Source organism: Pelodiscus sinensis, chromosome 8 (genome assembly GCF_052426305.1).
Source record: "Pelodiscus sinensis isolate ZL-2025 chromosome 8, ASM5242630v1, whole genome shotgun sequence".
Taxonomy (NCBI): Eukaryota; Metazoa; Chordata; order Testudines; family Trionychidae; genus Pelodiscus; species Pelodiscus sinensis.
Window position 1 is genome coordinate 4,555,188 of NC_143059.1, and position 24,792 is coordinate 4,579,979.

At 54.2% G+C, this 24,792-nt stretch overlaps 1 protein-coding gene across 6 annotated transcripts in view; it reads right to left on the reverse strand.

Moving 5' to 3' along the window:
• Positions 1-238: 238 nt before the first annotated feature.
• The window catches only part of ARHGAP22 (Rho GTPase activating protein 22), a 117,863-nt gene continuing 93,309 nt past the window's right edge, over positions 239-24,792 (reverse strand). For all 6 annotated transcript variants that reach the window (XM_006118141.5, XM_075934643.2, XM_075934644.2 and 3 more), the window contains 6 exons: positions 21,578-21,785; positions 12,233-12,365; positions 9,304-9,377; positions 7,260-7,381; positions 3,370-4,273; positions 239-1,056 (listed from right to left, as the gene is read on the reverse strand). In XM_006118141.5, coding sequence (XP_006118203.3) covers positions 828-1,056; positions 3,370-4,273; positions 7,260-7,381; positions 9,304-9,377; positions 12,233-12,365; positions 21,578-21,785 — 1,670 coding nt within the window. In that variant the 3' untranslated portion in view covers positions 239-827. The remainder of the gene's footprint in view (positions 1,057-3,369; positions 4,274-7,259; positions 7,382-9,303; positions 9,378-12,232; positions 12,366-21,577; positions 21,786-24,792) is intronic.

A 24,792-nucleotide genomic window follows, 5' to 3' on the forward strand; every position in this document is an offset into this window, starting at 1 on the left:
GCACTTATTAACAGAGCAGCATAGAAATCAGCAATCTCTCAGCCCCGCGTTGAACTCCATTTCTGCAATTAATGACACAGTCGTTACTTCAAACCTCAGACCAGTGCAAAGCCTGGCTGACAAGGACACGGACTGGTGGCAAGTGTTGAGTTAAATCTCCAGGGGGGTTGCCCCTCCAAGTGATTTATTAGTCACATATTTTAAGTCACATTTGGTGCAAATAATATTTAGAGTAGGGAAGGATGGAAAATTGGGCAGCAACCTTTAATGAAGGTGTCAGACTTTCAAATGCCTTCAGGTGCCTGGCTAGTTTTGCAAAACGCCTTCATAACATAATACCAAGTACAGGAAGAAAGCACTTCCATCAAGGAACTTGTTAAACAGATTTCACAATGAAAGGAAAACCTGAAAAGTCCAGCTTGATTCATCATGTGGGCTAAACAGTGCTGCCAGGCTAGCTGGGTCACCTCCAGAGGAGCCATGCGTGCTCCGGCCCACCTCAGCTCGCTTAGGTCATGGCAGTAATGTTGGGAGCGTTACTGTTGTCCCTGGCCAGCAAAGGACAGTAAAGCCAGATCCAGGGGTGTGTCTGTGTAAGAGTTATCCCTTTGACGTTAGGAAGGAATGGTCCAGCCATCTGTGGTTTCAAACATTGCCTCTCGCAGTCAGTGTCCCTGATAGTGCCAATACTATAGCATATGTAAACAAAACAGCAAAAATTCTTAGCGCAGGGAATCGCAGCAGAACTACTCATGATGCATGAGCAACCCCGAACAGAACGACTTGTGCTGGAATTGAAAACCACTGTCTGTGTACTGCTGCTTCCTTTACTTTGGCACTTTAGCTCCCCGACTTGCAGCAGTCAGATTTCCTAATGTAGAAAAAAACTCTTCCATTTCTGTCTGCAGGAGCTGGTTTCTCTTTTCTGCATCTTCACGCGCGCGCTCTGAATTCCTCAGTTTGATCTCCAGCATTGTGTATTTCTTTCGCTCCTGGTCCAACTCCTCTTCTAACCTTGCCACCTGTTTCCTCAGTTCAGCGCTTGCTGCTTCAATTCTTTAAAGACAAGAGGAAAAAGAGTGTTTTAGTCTCTAGACAACTGCTACAGTGATTGCCATGAAAAATACACGTTTTCCATATGACAGCCAGAACAAACACCTTGTATGATGCCATCGACAGTGGGCTTTTGTTACGGAGGTACCAACTGTAACTCAGGAGGCGATGTTGAGTTGAATTGTGAATGATTAATTAAGATTCAGGGTTTTTTTGCATCTGAGAGACCATGTCCTTCCCAAACTTACGACACTGATTCTGTGGGGAGAGAATCAACCTTCTGAGGATTTACAAATCAACCCATTCATAGGTTTATAAGCAACTTTCCTCTTCCTTCATGCCATTGCTTTTACTTGTCAAAATACCCTTTAACCTACAGGACTGGAACACCAGGCATACTAGACTGGCTGCTGCTTCTAACTGGCATTAAGTCTGTGCCCTGCAGAACCCTTAGTAAAGCAAAGAGTCAGAGCTCTGTACCCACCGAGGGGACTGAAACCCAAATGCTGTTCTCTTAGAGCGTGCTTTGTGTGAGGGGCGGCATGGCTGTGTCTATCAGGCCTGCTCTCCTATGGGTCACCCACTACAGTATTGACTTGCGCATAGTACAGTGTGTTATGCCTCTTGCTAAACTGACAGGTGTATATGGCATAACAGACTCTTGGGACTCCTAACCAGAGTAGCTCCAGAGGTTGAAACAGACACTTTCGCATTGGAATTCAAATCACACTGGTGCGCAGGGGTAGAGTTGTTGCAGTTGTGCGTAACGAAATGTCTTTGTTTTAAAAAAGCAAAAACAAACCTGGGAAGCTGTATTAAAAAAACCAAGAAAAGAAGATGAAAAGCACCCCAGGACTGGATCCCAGCTCAGACAAGACAGACTGGAAGAGCCAGCAAGCCGAGCCGCTTGTAACACACAAGAAATAACTAGTAACAGACACCTTGACTTAAATCTGCACTGTACTGTATCTACACTAGTTTCAGTCCTGGTGCTCTGTGTTGTATCCTGGCTCGTGAGTGGGACCCCTACTCACTAGATACATAATAGCCCAGTGAATAAGTAACATGCCAAATATCCAGAGCTCATTTACCAAAATGCAACACCTACTTTTCTGGGCCTACTGCTGCCTAACAGCATGACACCAGACTCCTCAATCTGCAACTTTTCTTCAGCGGGGCCTGCTGGCCGGCCTTGGGTAAGTCACCACAGTGCTCCGTGCCTCTCTCTCCCCATATATGAAACCTAGGTAATAGTGCCTACCGCCTCTGCAAAGAGCTCTGAGCTCTGCTACATGGGAGCGAGGGGGTACAGAACAATTGACTGCCCTGCCTATCAGCCCATGTCTTATATGCAACAGCACATCCAAGTCTGGTAACCCCCCAGTATTTCACACGCATGCTTCCCTGCCAATATCCCTGTGACACACACACACATTTTAAACAGCACATTGATCCCGCAACCCCTACCTGTGTGTGTTCCGAAACTCTCCTTGGGGCTGCTGGAGCGGAGTATGTATGATGCCTGTACCACCGGGCTCTAAATGAAGGCTGCATTTTCAAACCAGCTCGTGAATTTGCTACGGCTGTGGCCACTCCCTGCACAGACCAGGTGACCAAACACCTGGGTACCTGGTTTGAGCTCCCAAAGACCTGTTTGCAAGCACAGGCATGGGGCGCTCATGGGTGTGTTGGCTGAAAGAGGAGTCCTAGCCCAGAGTGTACTTTCGAAGTTTAGACAAGAGCTAAGTTGTAAGAAGGGGAGGGGTAAAAAGTGCAACTGAAGCACATTCTTGTTGAAAAATGGGGAACTGTTAAAACTCACATTCCCCCCCCCCCCCCCCCCAAGAAAAGGTGGATTTTGGTGGAATTTTCCACTGGTAAAATCTTAACCAAATCTTTTGCGTCAGGCTGCGCTGACATTAGTCATTGTGTCAGGCTTAGTTGCCCCAGCACCTCCTGGGAGTAGCAGTTAAGGGGTCTCGTGCCCTCTTTCCCCACCGGTTGGCTGGGCTCTCCAGCTGGACTACACCTCCCATGAGGCCAACTGACTGAATGAGAATCCCTCCCGTGCCCACTGAGAGTGACAAAATATTGGCATTTCGCTAGTTGTCGGAGGCTAGAGATGGGAGCGAAGCTGGAACCAGCCCCCACCGAGCTCAGGGGGAGCTCAGACGCGAGCTGGATCAGAACGTTGCAGCCCTGCTCTCGTAAACCAACCTCGATCCCAGCACCCCACCCTGTTTGAGCAGGAGTGGCTTGGTCCAACGAGGGCGGCACTGCATCGAGAGACCCCAGCACAGCTGAGAGCCACTTTACCTTTTGATACTTGACTCATACTCAGTCCTCTGTTTGCTCAGTTCTGTCTTTAGCTCCGAGACCAGGCTCTGCAGAGCCCTCGAGCATTTGGCTGAGTCTTTGGAAGCAGCCGCCAGGTTGCTCTGCTCGCTGCAGCTGCTGACGCACATTTCAAACCTCTCCGCGCTGCTCTCTAGGTCCGCAGGCTTGACCTCGCTCTGCGACAGCGAGCCCTGAGTGGCCCATTCTGTTTTGAGGGAGCTTAACGTGGAGGAGTCGCTAGCCCGGCAGGCCGGGCAGCTGCTGACAGAATCGACGACCGAGATCTCGCAGGACGAGGCGGACCAGGCAGTGCTGGCGATGCTGTGTGCGCTCAGGGAGAGGCTGGAAGAGGGAACGTTGTCGTAGGTGGAGAGTCTTTGGGATGAACCGGAGTCTTTTCCCCGCTCCCCAGAGGACGTCCGGCGGTGGCCTCGGAGAGAGTACAATCCGTTCATGAGCCAGTTCCCGCTGGAGGGTAGATTGGGAATGTCCAAGGATGAGTTACCCAGCTTGGGGCTGACGGACCTCGCCCCCTGTTGCCGGAAGGAGTACTTCCAGGTGGGTAACGTCTGCACTCTCTTGCTGGGGCTGGTGGCAGGCTGGCTGGCCCTGCTGCTGCGCTCCTGGGAGGCGTTTTTAGCCAGCGAGCTGCGAGTGGCGTCCGGCGCCACGGCACTGCTAGAAGGCAAGCTGGCAGGGCTGGGGCCACTCTTCTCCAGCCTGCTCTCCTCCCCCTCTTCCTCGGAGATCCACTCCACCATGCTGCGCTGCAGCACGGAGCGGGCTTCGGGCGGAGCCCCTGCCACATCGGCCTGCGAGACGGCAAAGATTCGTCCATGTTCGCTTATCAACACGGTCATCAAGTGCTGAACCAGCGAGGTGCCTGCGGGGAGAGAACGGAGGCAAGAGCTTAATGGGAGAAAAGACAAGGTCGGTTAGTGGTTTCCGGTCTCCAAGAAACCCAAGGCCGGGGCACGTCCTTAAGCAACAGGTGTGTGCAAGTCACACACAACAAGGACGCTGGGCACCTCTCCTTCAAGGGCTGCAGAAAGGGAGTGAGTATCGTTGTCCCCATTATTGGGGGGAGGGGAAGGACATAAGGATCTAGGTCAGTTGCCACAATACAGATGATTCACTCCACTGCCCCCTGCACTAACCATTATACAATGTTTTCTCCCTTGAAGCAAAGACTCCTGGAGAAAGCTGGACACCAGTGTAATTTTCCTCTACAGTAATTCCTCATTTCACACTATCGATATGTTTCAGAAAATGATCGTCTTACGTGAAAACGTGTTATGCGGGGTCAATTTTCCCATTGAAAATAATGGAAAAGGTGGGGGTTGCGTTTCAAGCGGGGGTGTCTGTTGGGACCAGGACATAAGGTTGGGGGAGAAAGGGGACTGGGTTACAGCAGGGAGGGGAGGTGTTCGGCTGAAGAGAAGGGGAGGAGGATTGGGTTGGGAGTATGCCCCTGTGACGGGGGGTTGCCGGCAAACGGTGCGGTGAGTGGCGAACCCTCCAACGCTTTGCAAGGAGGCGGGGGAAGCCCCGTGCAGTCGCCAGCAATGGGCCAGCTGGGGAAATCATGTTATTCCGGAGACAGACGTGTAATTCAAAAAACGTTCCCTAAAAAAAAATAAATTAGGCTATCACGAAAACGTGTTAAGCGGGCACATGTTAAATGAGGAATTACTGTCCATTTTTTAGGTGGACGGGTGCACTCCCATACATAAGCTGAACAAATAGCTTTCTGCACTATTCAGTCCAGCTACCTGTTTCTGTACTTCTATTTCAAACGCAATTGTAGGGATCTTCAACCCTACCCATAAGTGTTAAACAGCTCTTATAATGCAGCCTCAGAGTCAGCCCCGGTTTACATATCTGTTTGGAAAGTGCCATAGCAATAAAAATGTTAAGTTACAGGGGTAGCTTCATTTCTGATGTAACTCCATTGACTTTAGTTGAATTACCCTCCTTCAACTCATCAATGTAGTCAAAAATACTCTACAGTGAATGGCAGACAATTAACAAGCTATAGGTCAGTAAAAATTGTTTTCAGCAGTGAAACAGAAAGTAGTAGAAAAGGCCATTTATCAAGCCCGTGCCAAATATTTTCTACCACGTCAATGAGAAAATCAAGATCAACAGCATTTTCATTAATTACAATTGATCCTTTTTGTTGAAGATCGATAACGAATACGGGGAAAATTTTCAAATCTGGGCACTTAAAATAGTTACAACCATATTTTACAGGATCTCAGTAAGAGGCCTGATATTTTGACATGCTGAGATCCTGCTGGGCTGCAGGAGGTGGGAGAACTAAACACTTCTAAAAATGAGACTGCTTCATTGGCACCCAATACGGATTCAGGACCCCGACTTTAAAGATTTTGGTTTCAGAAGTGTATTGTTAATGGCTCAGAGCATGTCTCTGTATCTCTTCACACAGGCAGACCATAAGAATGGCCAGACTGGTTCAGAACAACGGTCCATCTAGCCCGGTATCCTGCCGGACAGCAGCCAATGCCAGGTCCCACTTGACTTCTCAAGCTAAGGACCAAAATCCCTTCCACTGCGAATAGCTAACGGATCCTTTGCTCTCACTGGGCAGTAACATCCCTCCTGCTGCCTGCTTCGGACTTGACGTGTATTCTTTCCAAAGATGGTGCCAGGCTGCAAAATTTGGAGTGGCCTCCCAGCTTTTCGCCTGCTTGGAGCTATTTGAAGCCAGGATTCTGGTTCAGATCCGTCTCTCGCTACTTCACTTGACAGTTTCTGAGAAGGGCACACGGGGCGGAAGAGGTGGCAAAGGCAATCAAGCAGGTGTAGGGGAGCGCTCGCTGGCCTGACCTACACCGATTTACTGCTGACTAGCAAACACGGCCACTTACCATCCTATCCCCTTGATAGAGACCTGTGTTTTCGGAGGCAGTGGGGCTACACAGTTGAGTAGATCTGATTCTCTGAAGAGGACACACATGCAATACACACTTGTCTGCATAAGCCAGCATGGCATTGGCTGGGAGGACATTGGTTACTGTAGCTCTCTCACACTCAAATGTTGCCCCAATGGCGTTGAGACGATCCCAGGCCATGCTGCCCTGCTGGGAAGAGCCCATCCCCAGAACGTTTGGAGAAGTCTGACTCCCCCACCCCCTGCCTGCTCTATGCTCTCAGCCTATTCCACTCCTTCCTGCCATGTGCCTCAGTCTCCAGCTCAGCAATCACCTTGCCGTCGGTTGCAAGAAGGACGCCCAGCATGCAGCGAAGAGGCAGCCAGATATTTGTGGGTGCTTTTCCACCCCTAGCTCAGCCACAACCCCAGAAAAGGGACGTCCTCTCGATGGGACCTGCCTTATGACACTGGCGTCGGTAACGACTCCGTAGCTATGGCTGAGTTCAGGCTTCTGTCTCCTGCCCTCCCGGGGGTCTGGCACGTGTCCGGAATAGACTTTCTCTTGGAATTCTGTCCGGATTAGAGACTTTTAAAGGTAAGCTGATGCAAAACTAGCAGTGACTTAAACTGATTCCCTAGGTCTGTGTTCCACATCTTCTTTGTGCCACAAGCATTTTGGAAGGCCACATTTGGAAAGGGACCTGTACACCGCAGCTGGGCGGTGAACACTCCAGCTCGGGTAGACACGCGCGCTGCCTCTGCTCACGCTACCACCTAAAAGTAGCCGTGGCCCAGATTGGCTGCCTGCGTCCGCCCTGTCCTGCTCCCAGGGACGTACTCCCCTATCAGCTCCTGGAATGGAACGCCCCAGGCATTGACGTTCCCAGTGGGCCGATCGTGATGGCATCGGATATCTGACAGAGGCTTCCACCGGGGTCCAGGACATGGCCCCCCTCCAGAGCAAGAGCCCTACCTTCCATGATGGTGACCGGATCTTCCATTTTGGGCCGCAGTATATTTGGGCCGAACACCGTGGCGAGGTTCTGGACGCTCATCTTGTTCACGGTGGAGTGGGACTGAACTTCGTCGAGGAATCTTCAGGAGCCCCCCCAGAAGAAAAAGAGCGAGAGAGAGAGAGAGAGAGAGACGAGTAAACGGCCTGTGAAACCTTCCGCCTCAGTAGTTCCTTGTGCTCCCTTCGTAGCCGCCACGTCTCTGCCTTAGCCTGCGCGCTTCGTGAGCGGGAGCGCGCGTTTGGATCTGTTTGTACAGTGGGGGGCGGGGGGAGGGCTTCTGTGGGCCAGATCCAGACTGCCAAGTGGGTGGATCCATCCCACAGAGGCCCTGCTGCTCCCCCCCACCCCCAGGCCAAAGCGCCATGCGCTGCTCGCAGGGTGGGGGTAGGGCGGGAGGGAGGCTTCACGTGCTCCTCCCGCCCCCATGCCAATCATGGTCTGGGGTGGGGTAGCCCTGCCCCTTTCTGGTTGGACCCCGCCCCTTCCGGGGTGGCCCAGGGCTACTTCAAAAAAATTTTAAGTGGCCCCCGGGGAAAAATTATTGCCCACCTGGGAGTGAGCGCAGTGGGGTTCCCGGCCATGCCCAAGTCTCAGCACTGCCCCGGGACAGACCTAAGAACAGTAACCCCAACTCTACCGGAGGGGGGAGAGAACCGGCCCAGTGGTTACTGGTGCTGCAGACGGGACCATTTAACAAGCCTGAAAACAGAGGTTCTCTCCTCGAACAAGGATTCCCAACAAACCACATTCCATGCAGGCACATAGTTTTCACAGAAAAACCAGTCCCTCTCTGACCTCTCTGTCCTCAAAGGAAGCTGCCACAATAGCTTCAGGAAACAAGTTTGGGAACTTAAATCCATAACTCTGCGACACGCCCCAAAGAAGAGACGTAATGAAGACGCTGGGTTCTTAATCATCACAGTAACCTGTAGCCCCCTCTCCCTCCTTTGTCCTACGACCGGAGAGGTGTTAACTGGCCATTTTGCTTTGGTTCCATTTTGCAACACTTGTTACTGGGTTAGCTGGGACGCTCTTGGGCCTGCTCCACACTAGGGATGTAAGTGACTAGTTGGGTTCCTGCTCGACTAGTCGCGTCCCCCCGCCTCTTGCTGCCTCTGTCGGAGGCAGCAAGGGGTGGGGGAAGCAGGAGCCAGTGCTGGAGGGAGCTGGCTTAAAATTCAGTTCCCCCACCACCACTGTCTCCATGGGGGGTAGGGGAGGCAGAGGCGCAGCAGGGGATCTGGCGCAAGCTGGGACAGCTGAGTCCTGGCTCGCGCCTAGTCCCTGACACTGCTGCTCTGCTTTTTACATATAGTAAGAGCCTGGGGGCTCTTCACGCCATTTAAAAAGCGGAGGTGCAGCAGTCCTGGAGCGTTCGGACTCCTGCTGCCCCAGGAGCTCGCCCCCTTGTTGGCTAATTGAGTAGTCGATGGACATTCCCCCAACTAGTCGATTAGCCTGCTGACCCCCATTTAACATCCCGTCTCTGCACTACAGACGTGCATGTCGCGCTTCTGGGGAAGGCATTCCAAGCCGTCGGCTTAGCTCCCGCTCTGAGGGGGGCAGAATGCCTCGTTGCACGCTGCCCGTTGGCGAGAGAAGCCTCGAGGGTACGCAGGGCTCTTCCTCTAGTCCGAGACGTGTGCTCGGCACATCCGAGCCAGCACAAGGTGGAGCAGCGGTGGCTAATCGGATCCTGCACTGAAGGGCTTGCTCTGTCTTCTGCATTAGCACAGTGTCTAGAGCAGGCGGGGGCGCACGCTTGGTGTGTTCCTAGGCACTACTGTAATAAATGATTAATGGTGAGGACTGTCCGCCCTTGAGCTATGCCAAGCACTTCATTTACCAGGGCTGCATGAGCGCTGGCCCCACATGTATTTTTAAAGGCAGAGGTTAATTGGGTGCAAATTGGCTTATTGCGTTGGCATAGGATGGTCACACACGAAGCTGCACAACACGTGGCAGCCGTGGTGATCCTGGGCGCTAATTCATGGCACTTACTTGCAGATGTATTTGAGGAGGTTGTAGTTTGCCTGGGGCAGGGTCTTCACCTGTTTAGCCAGCTCTCGGGTGCCCTGTGGGCGGAGACAAACGAGAACAGCCATGTAGAGAAGGCAGCTTGGTCTGCTGTTGTCTGGGGCAAATCTTCCTCCTTGAGGCAAGCCCATGCCATAAACACTGAAAGCGGGGTGCTACATGGATCTGCAGGGGGGGCTTGCCCAGTCCCCCTCCCCACCAACTGGTATCCCCCGAGGGTGGTGCACTCTGCCTCTGGGGAGTGGGACAAGGAAAGAGAGGATGACATTGCAGATCCACCGGCTCCGGCCTGCCTCCAAATGTTAACACACCCGCCCCAGGGGACAAGCTGCCTGCGTGCAAGCCATGTGTGCTGCTGGGCTCTGGAGTGGTCCCGTTTTGCTGCAGCCGATGGCTCCTCGCTGTGGCCACGCTAGTGTCACGGGCGTTCTTCATGTGACCCGCAGGCAGTAAACCAAACTTCACTGCCCATGAATTGTACTATAGACCTGAGTAAAACCTGGGGGCTCGGGGCCCGGGGCGCTGCAGGTGATGTCCCCACCCAGGACCCTTGCTGCTACTGGAGGAGTAGAGGGCAGGCCCCGATGCAGAGCTCTATGCGCTGCCTCTGCCCCGAGCACCCACTCTGCATCTCCCATTGGCTGGGAAGTGCAGCCAATGGGAGCTGCGGGGGTAGTGCCTGCAGGCAGAAGCAGCAGGCAGAGCGGCTTGGCCGCACCTCCCCTAGGAGCTGAGGGAGGGACGTGTCGCTGCTTGTGGGGAGTTCCCCTGAGATAAGCACCACCCAGAACCCTCCCCCCTCCTGTGCCCTCAGCCTTCCCCCACACCGAAACTCCTGCTGCTGCTGGGGGCGAGGGGGAGGGTGATGTGGTGGCCCGAGACGGCCCCAGCAACGGTCCGTGCGGCTGCCCGGGGCCACCTAAGCTGCTCAGGCCAGCTGCAGACGTCACAGAATCTGTGCTCGGTGTAATTAACGTAGCTGGAGCTGCGTATCTTGAGTCCACCTCCCCCCTTGGCGTAGGCCTGGCCGGAGTGTAACTAAGTAGCAGCGTTTTTATCACAGGCCCCTAGGGAGTCTGGGTACGGACCCCGTGTGCACGGCAGAGGCCATCCTGCCCTAGACTTCGGCTGACACGGGCAGCAGGCTTGTAAAATCCCTCCACTCTCAGCAGCTCTGCCATGAGCACTCAGACGTAGTGACTGGCGCAGGATCAGTCTATCCCCTTGTCCAGGATCCTGCCCCTCCAAGCAAGTCCACGGCAGAAACAACCCTCCCAAGCCTCCACCGCCGCCAGAGAGCAGGTGGCCTCCTTGGGTCCCTTGCACTGCGGGGAATAACAGGGAAGAAAAGGCGCTGGAGAGCTGCGGAGTGCAGTGCCCAGCACCGCCACATGAGTGTCATTGTCCCTTTCTGGCGCCTTTCCTCGGAAAAGCTCAAAGGCCTTGACCAGTATCCTGTGGAAAACCCCCACGTCCCTGTGAGCTAGAACTGGGTACACAAGGGGTGGACAGTCATTTTTGTTTGAGGGGGGCACTCCAAGATTTCTGTGGAGAGAGGGTGGGGGTTGGGTGCAAAAGGGAGCTTGTGGTAGGGGCGTAGGCTGCAGGAGAGGCTGTAGGGTCTGAGAGGGATTTTGGGTGGAGGAGGAAGTGGAGATGGGAGGCAGGGGATTGGGATGCAGGCGTGGAGTGTGACCTGGGAGTCACAGGAGGGGATGCAGACTCTGCGAGCGCATCCACACTGCCAAAGCGGATTGAAAAAGAGATCTGCTTTTTTCGAAAGAGCGCGCCCAGACTGAATGGACGCTCTCTTGCACGTCAGCTGTGTTTATGATGGACAGAATGGCCACCAGGGCACCTGTGCTTTTCCCTCTTCTTGGGAAAGAACGGGCGCTTCCCTGTCCACACGCGCCTCTTCCCAAAGAGCTCTTTCGCAAAAAGGCTTCTTCCTCGTAGCAAGAGGATCGGCAACACAGGAAAACCCCTCTGTGCTTTCCGAAAAAGCTCTGTAGTTACCCCCCCCCCCCGAGAGGGAGTCGTGTCCTGGGGGAGCAGGGTTGCATGGTGAGCTGGGGCAGGGATCGGGCTGCCGGAGCGGATTCTGGCCTGGGGAAGAGATGAAGGAGGGGGTGCAGGGTCTGAGAGGGAGTCGTGACCTTGGCTGCAGAAGGTTTGGGTGGTGACTTGGGGCAGGGAGTTGGGAGCAGAAGGGGGTGGGATGCCAGAGGAAGGCTCTGGCCGGGGGGCGTTTACCTTGGCTGGCTCCCTGCCAGCAGCCCAGTGAGGCTCCCAAGACGGGCTCTCTGCCTGCCGCAGACCCAGATTGCTCAAAATAGCTGGAGGCTCCCTCCATGGGCCTCTCTGCGCCGTGCACGCCTGGCCAGGGGTGGGACGCTGCACCTTGCCCCAGCCCAATCGTTGCCACTCCCACTGGCCTACATGGGAGCCACTAGCTGTTTGGAGCAGCCTCAGGCTCAGGGTCTGGGTGGGGCCCATCAAAAGGCTTGCCAGGCCAGAGCCAGCCCGTGGGCCGTATCTTACCCTCCCTGTGGACGAGACGGAGACGTTGAGGCAAAGGGACCTGGCCAAGGTCACAGAGCAGGGCGGGATCAGAACCTGACTCAGTGTAAGTGCAGCGCCTAGAGGACAGCCTGGCCCAAGAGGACCTAAAACCGTGCCCTGTGGACACGGAGACCCCTGGATTCCTAGACTATTGCGAGTCGCTGGCTGCAGGCTGGAGCGTATGATGCTCGGGCCTGATCCAAAGCCGTTCAGAGTCACCAGGCGGGCTCCCAGGGCCGGCAGGGGGCTTTGGCTCAGGCCGGGGAGGAGGAGACGGAGAGGCTGTGAGTTGAGTCGCGAGACTCAGGAGGCAGGTTAGAGGGGCACTGACCTCTCCCTTGTCCTTGGAGAGCAGCTGGCCGCAGGACAGGAAGTCTTCGTATTTGGCAAAGGGGATGACGGGCTCCGGCAGCTCTCGGAGGTAAAGCTTCAGGAGCGACGCCACGGTGTGCACGTCCGTGTTGCTGCGACGGGAGAGAGGGACGGATGTTAGAAACCTGCAGGCTGACAGGAGGACAGTCCTGCCACACGTCCAGCCAACGGGCGAGCGTGCCCCAAACCCTCTGCTCCTCGCCGTGCAGCGTGCCGGACAAAGCGCTACCCCGGACAGGTAAGCGCCTCCGCTGCTCGGCTGCTTCCGGGCATGTCCCAACATCCCCGAGGTGTCGAGAGGGCGCGGCCAGGCAGGGCGGGGGAGGGCGGACCCTTGTGGAGTGGGGAGAGCAAGGGGGCTGAAAACACAGCTCTGTGTTCTCTAAAAACCAAACTGATCCAGACGCTGCTGCTGCTCCCCCCCTCGCCGCGTGTGTCCGGGCGGAGCTCAGCCGTCCAGCTCTGCCCCGTGGGCTGCCCAGCAGGCGACACCCCGGCCTGGGTTCCCCCTTCGGCTTTGGGGGCCCCTGCCAGGTCGTTTGGCGCTTGCGTTTTATACTCTAGCTGGAGCCTCTGCCCTTAGCCCTCTGCTCAGGGTTCTGCTGGGGGGCATCCAGACAAGCTGTGCTGGGGGGTGAGCTGCCGGCCTCCTTTGCGGCGGTGGCTCCTCTGCCTGCACACGTAGCAGAGTGCTAGAGAGGGGATTTACTGGGAACGGCCCGACGGGTTCAGCCCCGGACTCCCACTGGCCCAGGGTCCTGGGCAAGGTTCCCTCTGAGTTGCGTGGCGGCATGGCCCTGCAGCTGCTTAATCAGCCCCGCCGGTCAGGGGCTCAGGGCTCCATGCAGGGAACTGTCTGACTGGGGGCGCTGATTAAGCAGCTGCAGGGCTGTGCCGCCACGCAGCTCAGAGGGAACCTTGGTCCTGGGAGCTCGAAGCTGCAGAGGGTGGTGCAAGAACCCTGCAGCGCCAGTTGTGGGACAATCTGCCCCCCACATAGGTCCTGTCCTGGTTTCTAGTAGTTAGAGACTGGATGAAGTCTTGAAACAGGGGATTTAATATCCCTGCTAGAATGAGTCAGGAACTCCGGCTATTCTTGATTTACACAGAAATAGCCACGTGTCCTGACCTCAACAATTTCCTGTTGCAGTGAGTTCCGCAGTTTAATCATATGCGGTGTGAAAATGTATTTCCTTTTACCAGTTTTGAATTTCAGTGTGATCTTTTCTGTAGACCATTCTTTAAGGTATACATTTTTACCACAACCATCTTACTCATCGTTCCCAGGGAACATGCCAGTCTTATCAATCTCTCTTCAGAAGAGTTTGTTCCCCCAGGTCCTTGCTCAGTCTCACTCGTTTTCTCTGAAGCCTCTCTACTTTTGCAGGATTTGCTTCGAGATGGGGCATTCACTGTTGCGGCAGCGTCACAGAGGTAGCTGAAGGTCATCTGCCTCTGTGCTGCCCTTGGCTAGTGCAGGCGTGGCCAACCCGCGGCGTTTGCCCCCCAAAAGTGCGTCTTGCAAAGTTGCTCCTGTGTGCCCCCCCCCCAAATGGTCCCCGCCGGCTCCCCTGTGCTTACTGAGTCGGAGCTGTGGGGTTTTAAAAATGGTGCCCAAGATGGCGGCCATCTTAAAGGGGCAGCCTCCTTTTTTTTGTTTTTAATGGTTTTGGTTTTCCTTGACAATTCTATTATGGGTTTTTTGTTTTGTTTTTTGGGGGGGGGAGGGAGGGTTTGGCTTGACAATGCGGCTCTTCACCTTTTTTCCACCGCTGTTTTGCTTTGTTAAATGAATTGGCCACCCCTGAGCTAGTGTGTTCTGCTGCTAGCCAGAAGGCCGGTGGTTTCTCTCCTATCTGCTTGAAGACAAACCAGGAGGAACTGGCTGTAAGTCTGCAGGTGGAAGTGACCATGGCATGACCAGTGCCATGATTCTAAGGAAGGAAGGCGTGAAAGCAATGGAATAAGGCCAATGGACGTCAGAAAAAAACCCTGGTAGGTAAAGTCCTATGGGAAGAAATCCAAGGGGTAAAGGTGTTCAGGAAAGGTGGCAGCTTCCCAAAGAGATTGACATGAAAAGCACATCTGCAAACTATCCTGATGCAAAGGAAAGATAGGAAGAATAGTGAGAAGCCATCATGCCTCCACCAGGAGCTCTTTAATGACCCAGAAATCCTACAAAGGAATCCTGCAAAGACTGGAAAACTGGACAAACAGCTAAGGAGAATGAAAGAATACACAAGAATGGAAGGATGAAATTGGGAAAGGCGAAGGCAGGAAGTGAGTTATACCTAGCAAGAGACATGGAAGGAAAGGAGACGTTCTTTAACTACGCTGGGAGCAAGAGAAAGAGGTAATAACTGAGGACATCAAGAAGGTGGAAGTCTTGAATTCCTATTTTGCTTCAAGTCTTTCCTAAAAAGGTGAATCGTGAGCAGCACAGTATAAGAGGAGGGAAGGAACACACAGCAGAACAGGGAAAGAACAGGTCGAAGAGTATTTAGGTAAGACAGACGTATTCAAGCCAGCAAGGCCTGCTGAAATCCATCCTAGAATATTTATGGAACTAGCAGAAGCCAGCTTGGAACCATCAGCAATAGCTAAGAGAACACGTGGAGGATGGGCGCGGTCCCAGAGGGCTGGAGAAGGGAACACAGTAGATTCCTTTTAAAAAGGGAACAAAGAGGAGCTATGGTATTACAGCCCAGTCAGCCTAACAGGGAAAGATACTGGAACCAATTATGAAACTATCAGTGTGCAAGCACTGAGAGGATAATAGGGTTATCAGGAGTAGCCAGCATGGCTTTGTCAGGAACAAATCAGGCCAAACAAAGCTAATTTCCTGCTTTGATGGAATTACTGGCCCCGTGGATGGGGAAAAGCAATCAATGGGATAGATTGTGATTTTAGTGAGGTTTTTGAGACAGTCCCTTATGACATCCCCATCAGCAAACTTTGGAAATGTATTCTACATGAAATTACTAGAAGGCGGATGCAAAACTGGTTAAGAGCCTCTTTTCAAACAGCAATGATCAGTGGTTTGCTGCCAAACGGGAAAGGCTTATCTAGTGGAGACTTGCAAGGGTCTGTCTTGTGCCCAGTATGAGTCAATATTTTCATTAATGATTTGGAAGACAGAGTGGGGAGGATGAGTGTGCAGCTGACAGTCTGCGGGGGCTGGAGGGCAGTATGGGTATGTCTACACGGCAGGGCTAAACTCGAAATAATCTACGCAACCTGAGCGACACTAATAGCTCACAATAGCTTATTTTGAAGATGGGCATGGCTAGGTAGCACTTTTTCAAAATAGAACACTTCCTCTGACTTCCTTTACTCCTCATGCAACAAGGTTAGCTGAGTGGTTTGAGCTTTGGCCTGCTACATGCAGGGTTGTGAGTTCAATTCCTGAGATTTCCATTTAGCGATCTGGGGCAAATCTGTCAGAGGTTTACAGAAGTCGGAGTAAGAAGCCTGTTGTTTTAAATTGATTTTGAAATAATGGGCTTGCTGTGTAGATGCTCACTTCGTTATTTCTGAGTAACTGACGTTATTCCGAAATAACGCTGCTGTGTCGACGTGCCCTGTTAGAATTAAAAAACACGTTGACAAATTAAATAATTGGTCCAAAATCCAACAAGATTGAAATTCACTAAAGACAAGTTCCACCTCTAGGAAGGAAAAAAAGTCATACGTGATGACAAAATGGGGAGTTAACGAGGTAAATAATAGTACTGCTGAAAAGAATCTGAGGTTATGGCGGATCATAAATTACATACGACAACATGTGCTGAAGTTGCAAAAAGGACTACTCCATCGGACAGGGATGTCGTAGGTAAGACAGGAGAGTAACAGTCCCGCTCGACTTCAACAGGGGCGAGGCCTCATCTGGAGCAGCGTGTCCAGTCTCAGCTGCTACACTTTAACAACCATGTGGGCAACCCATAGAAAGTCCAGAGAAGAGCAATACGGGTATAATTTTTTTTTAGAAAGCTGACCTATGGGAGGAAGCTAATAAACCCGGACAGGTTCAGACTTGAGAAAAGCAGACGGGGGGGGCTGATAAATCTTCAGGGCTGTTATAAAGAGGCCAGGAATCAATTGTTCTCCTTGTCCGCTGAAGCAGAACAAGAAGCAATGGGCTTCATCTCCAGCGTTAGGTTAAACATTAGGGAAAGGATAGTTAAATATGGGAATCGGCTCCAGCGAGACTCCAGAATCCCAGGCGCTGCCGGTTTCTCTTTTCGGCTAATGACAAGCCAGCCTCTTTCCTGAGCGACAGAACCAATTACAAGCCCTGTCCGCTTTCAATCTTTTTTTTTTTTGTATTCCCTCCCATGTACCTTCCGCGGCATTTACCAACCCTGAATGTTATTGCAGTGGGGTGCCCGTTCTCCAGCTTGTCGAGGGTGCTCTGAAATTTCCCACCCGTCCTCTCTGATCCTGCAACTTTTCCTGCCCTGTTTCTCGCCCCCCTCCCCCCCAGATCATTCATAAGTAATCAATTAACTGAAATAACTCAAGCAAAGAACACAGACCCCAGCCTGGAAACTTGATGCGCCCCGCTGTTAACCTTTAACCATGATGAAAACTGGCCCTTTCCACCTCTCTTCCTTCTCACTCCAGGCCCCTTGATGATCCAGGGCAACATTTCTGCAGTGACCCCTTATGTGGGGCATACGTGCCAGCAACTGGCTCTCCTTTTGTGGTGCCCCTCTTCTGACATGGTCAAAGCGTGCTAAGGAAGGGGCACCTGGGGCCGTGGGGGAGAGCACAGCCCCCAAACACCCTGCTGTTAGGCTTCTTTTTCAGCAGGTTTTGGAAGACTATTGACTCTGTCCCACTGCATGGAAGACACACAGTTGTGGATCTTAATTGATAGGCGGCAGGTTTAAAACAAACCAAAGGAAGTTTTTCTTCACTCAGCGCACAGTCAACCTGTGGAACTCCTCGCCAGAGGATGTGGTGAAGGCTAGAACTTTAACAGGGTTCAAAAAAGAGCTAGATAGATTCATGGAGGTTAGGTCCATCAATGGCTATTAGCCGGATGGGTAGGAATAGTGGCCCTAGCCTCTATTTCTCTAGAAGTGGGTGAGAGGAGAGGGATCACATGGGGATTCCCTGTTGTGTTCCCTCCCTCTCGGGCATCTGGCATTGGCCACTGTCGGCAGACAGGATACTGGGCTAGATGGACCTTTGGTCTGACCCAGTACGGCTGTTCTGATATTCTTAGGGGTTACCGAAAAGCCACATTTTCCACACAGCAGGTTAACATCAGCCGACTGGCTCTAAGGCCTGTGCTTTTCCAACTGTTCTAATCACTGTCCTGTGAGATACTTCAGCTTATCGCATGCAGGGCTGGATTAAATTGGATGGAAGTCTGCAGATGTTATCATTTCGGGTGCCTTTTGTTGCATAGTCCGTTCTTTCCCTCTGCCCAAGGCATGCCAAACAGGCTCCAATATTCCAGTGATGTCGTGCAACAAACCCTTACACAGACACTGTCCGGCAATGCTCAGTGTGCTACTGATCTGATCTAACTTCTCCTTTTCATTCGTTTTAACTCACAGGAAATAAACTGACCCCTCATTTCCCTGTCTCCTTGGCCAAAATGCGGCCACCCCTTTGCACAGCCCCTTTTTCGGCTGCACCCAATCAAGTTATGGAATGAGCCTCTCAATTTCTCACCCCTTTGTGTGGTGCAAGTGTCTAAGGGCCTGAACCAGCGCCTGCCACTGGCCGTCAAAACCCAGCCACGCGCTCTAGCGCCAACGCCTTTCATTGGAAACGACACGCTTCTAAACGGAATCCGGGCTGGGGCACTGCGAAACCCGGCAAGCCTGTTTCCATCAGTTCTGCCTCTGCCACCCGTGGCCCAACCCGCTGTCTGCTCTGCCCCCTGGGACGTCCCTCTCTGCTCCCACGGGGTTCTTCACACCCCTCCAAGCTGCCGCAGGGCGCCCTCCCCTTCCAGACAGGGGCACTCCAGGGGTTTTGCACGACCCCGCTTCCCGGGCCAGGTGCTACAGGGAGGAAGGGGGCAGGAGCAAAGGGGTGCTCCACGCTCCTAGGCAGGAAGGGCAGGAGTGGACACGGAGCCATCTTGAGCTACCAGACTCCTCCTGCTCCCTCTTCTCCCCTCCCCTTCTGCTCCCGCCGACTCCCCATGTACCAGGGTGCTGGGGCTGCATGCCAGGGGTGGGCGTGGCCAAGGGGCGTCCTTCCCCCACCCCGGGCAGCCCCAAAGGCAAGCGACTGGCTCTCCCTGAAAGCTGCAGCGACGTATTCCCCTCTGGCGCAGATCACGCCAGTCGCGCTCAGACCCGGGTGGAAAAGAGCAGGAGGACCAGAAGCTGAAACCCCCCCCCCCTTAGCAGGTGCTTCTTTCTGCCTCCACCACAGTGTGCTACCCACCCCTTTAGCCCCCCCCCCCGCCCCTCATCAATGCCCCCCACGCCCATGCCCTGCTCCATTAGCCAGATTTTAACCCACTGACTGTGCCCCATGCTAATTGCATAGCAGTTAATTTTTAAATCAAAATGCCGTTCGGTACCAGGGCCAATGCCTCAGCACACGACGACCATCATCCACCAAACTTGTAAAAAATCCAAATTGATTTGTCTGGATCTGTTTTATAATATTACCCTCCTTTAATTCTTTCTTCACTGAGCCTCATTTCAGCCCCTATTATCTGCCCTAGCTCAGTGTCAGACGGACACAAGTATATTAGCAGCGGCATCTCATTTACGCCTTGGAAAAATTGTCACAACACGAGCGCTCTTGTATTCCTGGGCAACTTCCCCCGTGTTCCAAGACTTACTGGAAATCAACAACAACAGTCAAGCAAGCTCCTCAATCAATTATTTTAAAACTCTGGGAGGAAAGTTACCTGGACCCACCCATGTAAAAATGTCGACCTTTAGCATGTGCGGTGAAACCGCTTACCCTATACTAATGGTAAAGATGTTCTTGCTCAATGAGATAACATCTGGGTTTTACCCATGTAAAGAACAGAAATACTTATTCAAGACGCCTGCCTCTTTTCTGCGTTATTCAGTCCTGGGAAACTCTGCAATTTTACTATGGCACCAAATGCAACAACTGCAGGAGTAATTAGCATTGATAATTCTACCATTTCCATCTAGTAATAGACCAGTACTATTGGTAGGATATACTTCGAAAATGCCTTATTGTCCTTCACTCTGCCGCGCGCAGCTTTGCTTCCCTTATCAATGTTCTGTCATTCTTAAGGAATATAAATCAGCAGTTCTGTAGCGAGGGGCTGGTGCAAGCCCCTCCCTGGCAGCCCCAATCAAGGGGGACAGATTGGGGCTGATGAAAAGGCCTGATGCCTGACGGAGGAGCCGCAACATCTGCCGAGCCAAGAGCAATAAAGACTAGGAAGGAGCCAGAAAAGAGTGCGTGTGAGAGAGAGAGAAAGAATACTTCCCCTTTAAACCAGGGCATTTTTTAACCAATATGGCACCTCCTTCAATTTTGGCTTTTGGGGCATCTAAGCAAATGTTCTGAACAACTCCCAGCCCCCACTCCCGTTTTTCTCATTACATTATTCCTGGCAGCAGACCGGACACAAACTTGTTTCCTGCTTTGGGAAACAGGCTTTTTAAAGCACCAGGTGTACACACATATCGTCACCGAGCTGGACTTTATTCTGTTTGCACATTATGAATGTGATCAAATTATGACGATTTGTTCCTAAGCTACCATTCATTTTCAGTTCTGTGATCAGTCCCTGTTTATCAGTTATGACAGGGGCTAATGCAGAGGAGGGATGTAAAATCCAGGCTCATCGGTTCACCATTTAAACGCTATGGCTGTGTCTAGACTGGCCAGTTTTTCCGGAAAATCAGCCGCTTTTCCGGAAAAACTTGCCAGCAGTCTACACTGGTTGCTTGAATTTCCGCAAAAGCACTGACTTCCTACTGTAAGAAATCAGTGCTTCTTGCAGAAATACTATCCTGCTCCCGTTCGGGCAAAAGTCCCTTTTGCGCAAAGCTTTTGCAAAAAGGGCCAGTGTAGACAGCTCAGATTTGTTTTCCGCAAAAAAGCCCCGATGGCAAAAATGGCAATCGGGGCTTTTTTGCGGAAAAGCGCGTCTAGATTGGCACGGACGCTTTCAACAAAAAGTGCTTTTGCGGAAAAGCGTCCGTGTCAATCTGGCACTCAAAAGCATTTCCGGAAAATCATGCCAGTCTAGACGCAGCCCGTGTGTAACTGGTTAATCGATTAATCGGGGTGGGAGGGCGCTGCTCCAGCAGGGCTGGAGCAATCTCCTGGCCACAGCAGATCAGGGTCTGCTTCAGCCCCCCAGCAAACCGGTATGTATCACCCGGTAAGGCTGATACTTACCAGTTAACCGTTCACATGCCTAACACAAGGTTGCCCGGGGTTAGCTGCAACCAGTGCTCCCTCGAATGTGTTACAGCCTTGTGTGGAATGAATTTTCTGTGCACCGATCTGGAGGTGGCGTGTGGTGGGAGGGGGGCCGAGGAGTGTGGGGGGGCTCAGGAATGGGGAGGAAGGTTGGGTGCAGGGGATGAGGGCTGTGACGGGGGAGCGGGTAGGCTCTGAGGCGAGGCCGGGGTTGCCCGCTCAGTCTGCTAGACAGTCTGTAAGAAGGAGCTAAAATTGGACCCGTCTGTAAAATCTGTAAACGGCGTTTAGACGGCAGTAAAAAGCCACTGAGCTGAGGAGCCCCCCGCCCCCCACAAGTCCCGGGGCAGGCGTAGGGAGGGGAATTCTGGGGCTCCCTCCGACTTGAAGCTGGCGGGGGAGTGTGTGTGTGTGGGGGGGGGATGCCTCTTCTCTGCTGTCACCAGCAGCAACTCCGGGCTCCCCCACAACTGGGCGGGGGGGTGAGTGACCAGGGTACAGCAGGTCTAGTGCACCAGTCCCCACTGGGAAGTCTCAGTGGGTCGGTTACTGGTGGCAGCCCCAGACCCAGGCAGGCAAGTGGCTCTTGGGCGTTCCCCCCCCCAGGGTGGGAGGCAGGGCCGGAGGGCGGGTGGGGCTGGACAGGTGGCCCTTGATAAGTCAGGCATTAGCGACGTCGGTGCCCGGTTGCCAGCCTCCAGGACTGACCTGGACTCCCAGAATCGGCCCCGATCCCCTGGTGACTATTGAGCGCGAAGCCGGAGATCTGGGTGGGAAAAGGACATTACACCGTGCTGGGGGGGGATCTCCCGGATTAGCTCCAGGCACAGCTGGCAACCCCTGTGTCTGGGATCGTACCGGCGCCTGGGCTGTCACAGCGACACGTTAACAACCCGGCGCGTGCCTGGCTCACCTGTCGAAGAGGGGCTTCTCGCCGCAGTCAAAGGAGTCCTGCAGGTCCTTGACAAGGTTGGCTTGGCCGGGCATGCGGAAGAGCCCTTCTTCAGTGAGGCCGCGCTCCCGGATAAAGTCCACGCATTGCTCCACCAGCAGCGGGGCCAGCCGCAGGCCGTACTTCCGCTCGTACTGCACCGTGTCCTCCAGCCGCTGCCCGAAGATCCCTGCCGGTGAGAGACACTCCCTGCCGTGAACGGGAATCCCCCGACAGCCAGGCCTGGCTGCATTTCACAGGACGGGAACTCCCAGGATCAGCAAAAACCAACCAGGGAAAACAACCAACGGTTTTAGTCTCCGTGGAATGAAAAATACGAAAGGCCAAATTCTGCCCTGGTTCTCAACCTGCAGCCAGTCGGCACGGAGCCACGGCCCACGTGACAGCTGCCGGGCCACGGGTGGAACTGGAGGCAGCCACGTAACACGCTGGGCGGCGAATAGGTGGAGAACCACTGGCCCAGCGTTGCCACTGCGGCCCTGGGCAGCTGCCCAGCTAAGGACACGATCTCCTCCCAAGGAGGCATAAAGGAATTCTGCAGCGGTCGGGATGAGCTGCCTCGGTTCTCCAGCTCCACGTGCGACTGAGTAATTGACACAAGCACCTTCCGTCCCCCTTTGCGAGTGGATGCAGCGATGTGGGGCATCGGGCTGTACCAAAGGCACCTGCCCCGGGGAGAGACAGCTACTGCTTACCAGCTCAGCCCAGCCCAGGCCACCAGCTGGGGCAAGCAACGAAGCCCTAACGCCCCGATGGGGACAGGCGAGAAGGCCACGCTGGGACTGGCCAGAGACGCAAGAACAGGGGTAACCCCCTCGCTGCTGCGAACGACCCTGCCTCACCAGCGCCCTCCCGTTCACTTCTCGTTTCAACCGTCTCAGCCAGTCTCCCCTGCAGCCTCCCTGTGACTACTCAGCGGGTGCAAACATCTGGCCAGTGACAGCCCCTTGGAATTAAGGTGCGGGCTGGACAAATCGTGTCACTTGCGCTCCAGGGAAGCCTCTTGTGTACCAGCTCTGCAGAGCACACCCTGGAAGGGGTACGGGGAGGGCCGGCCAGCACGGGGAGCAGCCAGGGAAGCACTGACCACCCTGGGAAACGCTGCCAGCGGGGCTGATCAGAACCCACACACACGTCCGAGGCAGGGGGGAGCTGATGCAGAGCCAATCCTTTCCATCTCTGCCACCGGCCCACGGCACATCCCCCGCCCGACCCCACAGGCACCGCTGGGATCCGGAGACTCCACAGGGCCTCTCACGAATCGTCCGCCCCGAAGAGTCAGCAGCGAACCAAGCCCAGGGCCCGTCGGGCCTGTTCTGCGCGTAAGTGACGCTACGCCAGACCTCAGCGAACCGCGCTGATTGTGGGGCTCGGGGGGGTGCCGTGCGCTACTGGGACGGCCCCCTCGCCCGGGCCGCTGCAGGACTCGGAGCAGGAAGTGTCCCAGCCACCGTGTGGTGTCTTCCAGTGGAGCTGCCGCACGAGTTTGGGTGCAGGGTCCACATTTGGCGCATCCTTGCACCCTCCTTGCTGAGACTCTTCCCACCCGCCTCAAGGGAGATGTACCTGAATCGTGTGCAGGATTGGGCCCGCTCGCCCAGGGCCCTGTCCCTGTAGCGATCAGTAATTGATGCGTCGGAATAAGGCTTAACCTCCCCCCACCCATAATATACCTACTTGCGCATTCCTGTGTCGCGGTGGGTAGGCAGGAAGGAATTCCCCTCCTGACCCCAGCGGGCAGTTTCTGCCCTGCAGCACTGGCCAATCCTAACCAGTGCACCAGCGGAATTAAATTCTTATCACTATCAGTGTCTAATGTCCCTGTGAAGTCTCGGTGAGCTGAATGCCTCAGTAATATCCTGGGGCAGGGAGTTCCGCAGATGAATGATAAACTCTGTAAAAACTTTTCTTTAAGCTGCTGCCTTTCAAACTAATCATGCAGCTGCTTCGCCTTGTGTTACGGTTCAGGGCAAGCGGCAGTGCCTGTTCTATGGCACGTAGCGTTGGATGTGGTTCTAGGAGAGGTCTCCTTTAAAAAACAAAACACTCCCCCCGTTAAGTAAATGGCGAAAGGTGCCAGAGTCCCCACAGCGCCCAACACTTTAGCCAGGGGGGCAGCAGCCGCCAAACACGCTCCCCCAGGCGGTGTGGGTTGAGCTATGACTCTGCGGGGGAGGAGGGTTACCTCCCCAGCCCCGTGCAGTGTGCACATCGCGGCGGAGGCCACCAGTGTGTTCGGCATCTCCCGGGAGGGCTGGCTTTGTCTACACACAAGGGGACGCAAAGGGGGAATCGCTGGCCCAGTAACCAGGCTGCGCTAACTGCTTTCTGCAGGGACCCCCCAGCCACGTTGCAGGCCGGTCAAGCGCTGGGAGACGCCAGGGTGGCAGCCCCCGCCTCTAGAGCACGGCCGTCCCCCCGTCTCTCCCAGCCCTGCGCTCGGTGCTCGTTACGCCCACGGACCCTCCAGAGCAACGCGCGTCTGGCAAGAGCGCTGCCTTTGGCGACAGCAGGAGTCCTTAGCCGGTCCCATCTATTAGCCCACAGCACCTAACCTCCGCAGGAAAATCGCACCGCTCCCCTTCCTGCATCCCCCTGCCCCACAGGGGTCCATCACCACGGGCCCCTCGCCTCCCTCACCCCCGGGCCTGGACTGGCTTTGTTCTAAGCTTGCAACAAAAAGCAAACCAGGAGCCAATTCCGCCACGCTCCGGCCGTTGGCTCCCGGGGGCGCAGGCCTGGTTTTAATCAGCGCAGCCTGCAGCTCCCGCTGCATTTGGCAGCGCTGGGCTCCCTTCGAAAGACGCTGCTCTCTTTCATCCCGGCAGATGTGGGAGCCAATAGCAGGCGGCCCGGGGGGACTAGAAATCAGGCCCAGAGTGCCTGGCACCCAAGCAGTTAACGCCTCTGGCCCTGTCCTTATCTAGAGGCCAGTGTTTGCTAGTAGTAAAAGAACCTGCCTCGACCCCATAATCCGGGGAGATCCCACAGACACCAGACAAACGGGTTTGGATAATGGGAGGGCGCGGGGGCGCCAGCAAGCTGAGGCTGAGCTTTAACCAGCTCGGTGGATCTCTGCCGCCAGCAAGGATGCGCGGACTCACCCCACAGCTCAGCCTGGGCCTACAGCGCCTATGCCTCCAGACACGCCGGGGCAAGACATCGCACCCTCTGCC